Genomic DNA, 3,363 nt, shown 5'->3' on the forward strand with positions numbered 1-3,363 from the left:
GGAAGGGGGAAAGGGAAGCAGAAGTAGAAATGGAGCACTCAGTTTTGAACATGTCACTGCGATGCCGGAACTGCAGCTCTGAGTGGTCAGTAGGTTGACCAAGACTCTGGTCAAGTACCTTGAGGAATTCTCTGCCTATGGACAGCACCACCTCTGCCGGACACATCAGGGTTGTTCTGACCTGTCCTTCTCAAGGAACACATGCCCAGGCAGTGCCCTGCAAACAGGCAGGTTCCTCTGGGGCCAAGGTGGGTGCACAAAGGTTTAGATGCAAAGCCTTATAACTCTGAGCTCCAAGGCTGAACCCCCTCTTCTGCAGCCACAGCTCCAGTGCCCTCTCCAGAGCACAGGGGCTGAGAGCAACTGCCCGGCAAGGTTGGTGTCTGGGAGGGGGTGAGCACAGCTGGGGAAGGGGAACACTGTCTGCATGCACGGCTGCCTTTGCCCTGGCCTCTCTCAGCCAGATGCTCACTCTGTTTCCCCATTTCTCTGTTCTTGTTGTTCTCTTATTCTTGCTGCCAGTCTCTCTGGGGATGGGAGTTGTGTCCATGGGAATCTGTGTCCCAGCTTTGCTCTGAGCTGTGAGGCTGTGGGCGATGCAGTCAGTGGGGCTGGGGAAGGAGCTCAATCTCCCTTCATCAAATGCCGTCAAATGACACGTGGCTTTCTCCTTAGGTGTCCTTCAAGCTGTGAGCTTCCCTCCAGAATGCAAACCTGTCCTGTCACATCTTGGTGTTACCTGAAAGACCTGTGGAGAAGCGCAGGGAAGCTACAACCAAGGAAATTCTTCTGGGTTTGTGAAATGAGCCATGTGTGTCCTGGGCTGGAAGCGGGTACTGAGACCTTAGGAAAGGGTGAGACACTGGGTGGTGTGAAGTGGATCCCTCTGCTCTCAGCAGTGGCTTCTCAGGGTACCATGGGAATGTGATCCCCCTTCATCTCAGAAAGGTACAAGCCCAGGGCAGCTGGGAACAAGAGCGAGGGACAGAGCAGCTTCCTGTGCACTGAGCCACAGGCAATGCCCTCACCTCGCAGGAATTGCTTTGTTCTCCTTGAATGCAACAGAAATTCTGAGGGTTTCTGCCATCCGTGAAAACATCTGGACAAGATGGGAAAAAGCTGTAAAGAAACCTCTCTCCCTCTCCTTCATTTTGGAGACTGTAGAGCAGTTTTAACTGTAAAATTAGAACACTGGGGCTCCCCACACCGTCCCCATGACACCCTGCTGCAGAGCAGGGCTGACTCCTCACAGCCAGCGGGCAGAGGCCCCGCTCCTCACGGCACAATCATCCAGCACCAAGCAGGGCTGCAGGCATGGAGCTCAATGATGATCTCCTGGGAAAGAGAAAGCAGTGGAGAGTGTGCATTGTGAGAAATGGTTTTGATGTTTCTTAGACACGTCACCCCTACCCCTAACTTATCACTGTCTTTTTCTTCATATTCAGCGCTTCACATCCAGAGGCAGCAAATGTCCAACAGCAGCTCCATCACCCAGTTCCTCCTCCTCGCTTTCGCAGACAGACGGGAGCTGCAGCTCTTGCACTTCTGGCTCTTCCTGGGCATCTACCTGGCTGCCCTCCTGGGCAACGGCCTCATCATCACCACCATCACCTGCGACCACCGCCTCCACACCCCCATGTACTTCTTCCTCCTCAACCTCTCACTCCTTGACTTGGGATCTATCTCCCCCACTGTCCCTAAAGCCATGGCCAATTCCCTCTGGGACACCAGGACAATCTCGTACACAGGATGTGTTGCCCAGCTCTTTACATTTCTCTTTTTCATTACAGCAGAGTTATCTCTTCTGACCGTCATGTCCTATGACCGCTACGTTGCCATCTGCAAACCCCTGCACTACGGGACCCTCCTGGGCAGCAGAGCTTGTGTCCACATGGCAGCAGCTGCCTGGGGCGCTGGGTTTCTCAATGCTCTGCTGCAGACGGCCAACACATTTTCCCTGCCCCTCTGCCAGGGCAATGCTTTGGACCAGTTCTTCTGTGAAATCCCCCAGATCCTCAAGCTTTCCTGCTCACACTCCTACCTCAGAGAAGCTGGGCTCAGTATGTTAAGTGTCTGTTTAGGTTTTGGCTGTTTTGTTTTCATTGTGGTGTCCTATGTGCAGATCTTCAGGGCTGTGCTGAGGATCCCATCGGAGCAGGGACAGTACAAAACCTTTTCCACGTGCCTCCCTCACCTGGCCGTGGTCTCCCTGCTTATCAGCACTGCAGGGTTTGCCTACCTGAAACCCCTCTCTGTTTCCTCATCATCCCTGGACCTTGTGGTGTCGGTTCTGTATGTGGTGGTGCCTCCAGCATTGAACCCCCTCATCTACAGCTTGAGGAACCAGCAGCTCAAGGATGCTGTGTGGAAACTGATATCTGGATGAATGCAGCAATGAACTGCACATCATCTTCTGCATAGCAGTTATCATGCAACTCATGGAAGGCCCAGACAGGCTTCTGTATTAGTTTTTGGTGATTTTTAATTGATCTATATTGTCATCCTTTTTTCAATTCACTGTCGTCTTCTCTTTTCTAATCGATCGGCTGTGTAAATGAAGAGCGGTGCTCTATGTGTTTCAACAAAATAAAGGGATAACCAATGACTTTTCTTTCCTGATCTCTTTCCTCCAAGACCTTTTTGGAGCTGCAGCAACAGTTCCTGTGGACATGGGTGGAGGGGAAAAGAGTCCCAGCATGGCAGCACCGCCAGGCACCACTGCTTGATCTCCCAGAGCTGTTCTCTCTCCATTCCCACACTCTCCTCCTCACCCCTTGCCTTGCTGTAAGGCCTGAGGGCTCTGAGCTTGGTCACAGCGGTGCTGCGTGGCAGTGCTGTGCCCGCAGGCAGGGACAGGCAGAGGGCACTTGTGGGACAGAGCTGTCTCCGGAACAGCCTTTCCATAAAGCAAGGGCGTCTCCTCAGGGACAGTACCTGAAGGCTTAGGGCTTCTGCTTAAGTTTCTCTTCAGAGTGTGACCGAGGAAGTGACTCAGAGATGGAAACACCAGTGTACAGTGAAAGAGTTCTGGTGAGCAAGGTTTTGGCAGGCTGCAGAGCACTTGCCCCTCTCCAGGGTGTCCAGACTGGCCTGGCTGCCAGTCCAGGTTCCCTCTCTGTGCATACCACAAGGCCACTTTTAACACCCAACCTTCTAAGTGCGGGAACTTCTCTGTCCTGACTCTTGTGTGACCCAACTCTTTCACAAATATTCTATGACCTGACTCTCCTGTCACCCATCTGTGATCCGACTGTTCTAAGACCAAACTCGTGAAGAATTCAGCTCTCCCATGATTCTACTCTGCCCTGACTCCTGTGTAACACAAATCATCTATCATTCTTCTGTCAGCCTGCTCTTCTGTAA

General features: G+C 52.5%; 1 protein-coding gene across 1 annotated transcript; it reads left to right on the forward strand.

Moving 5' to 3' along the window:
• The first annotated feature begins 1,468 nt into the window (after positions 1 to 1,468).
• On the forward strand, positions 1,469 to 2,386 carry LOC128850867 (olfactory receptor 14J1-like). Its single transcript, XM_054055883.1, has one exon. It carries the CDS (start codon positions 1,469 to 1,471, stop codon positions 2,384 to 2,386), a length of 918 nt encoding a protein of 305 aa, XP_053911858.1.
• The last annotated feature ends 977 nt before the right edge of the window (positions 2,387 to 3,363 follow it).

Source organism: Cuculus canorus, unplaced genomic scaffold (assembly GCF_017976375.1).
Source record: "Cuculus canorus isolate bCucCan1 unplaced genomic scaffold, bCucCan1.pri subtelo1, whole genome shotgun sequence".
NCBI lineage: Eukaryota > Metazoa > Chordata > Aves > Cuculiformes > Cuculidae > Cuculus > Cuculus canorus.

Coding starts and splice junctions, on each gene's coding strand:
- LOC128850867 (XM_054055883.1), top strand. CDS start 1,469: ATGTCCAACAGCAGCTCCATCACCCAGTTCCTCCTCCTCGCTTTCGCA.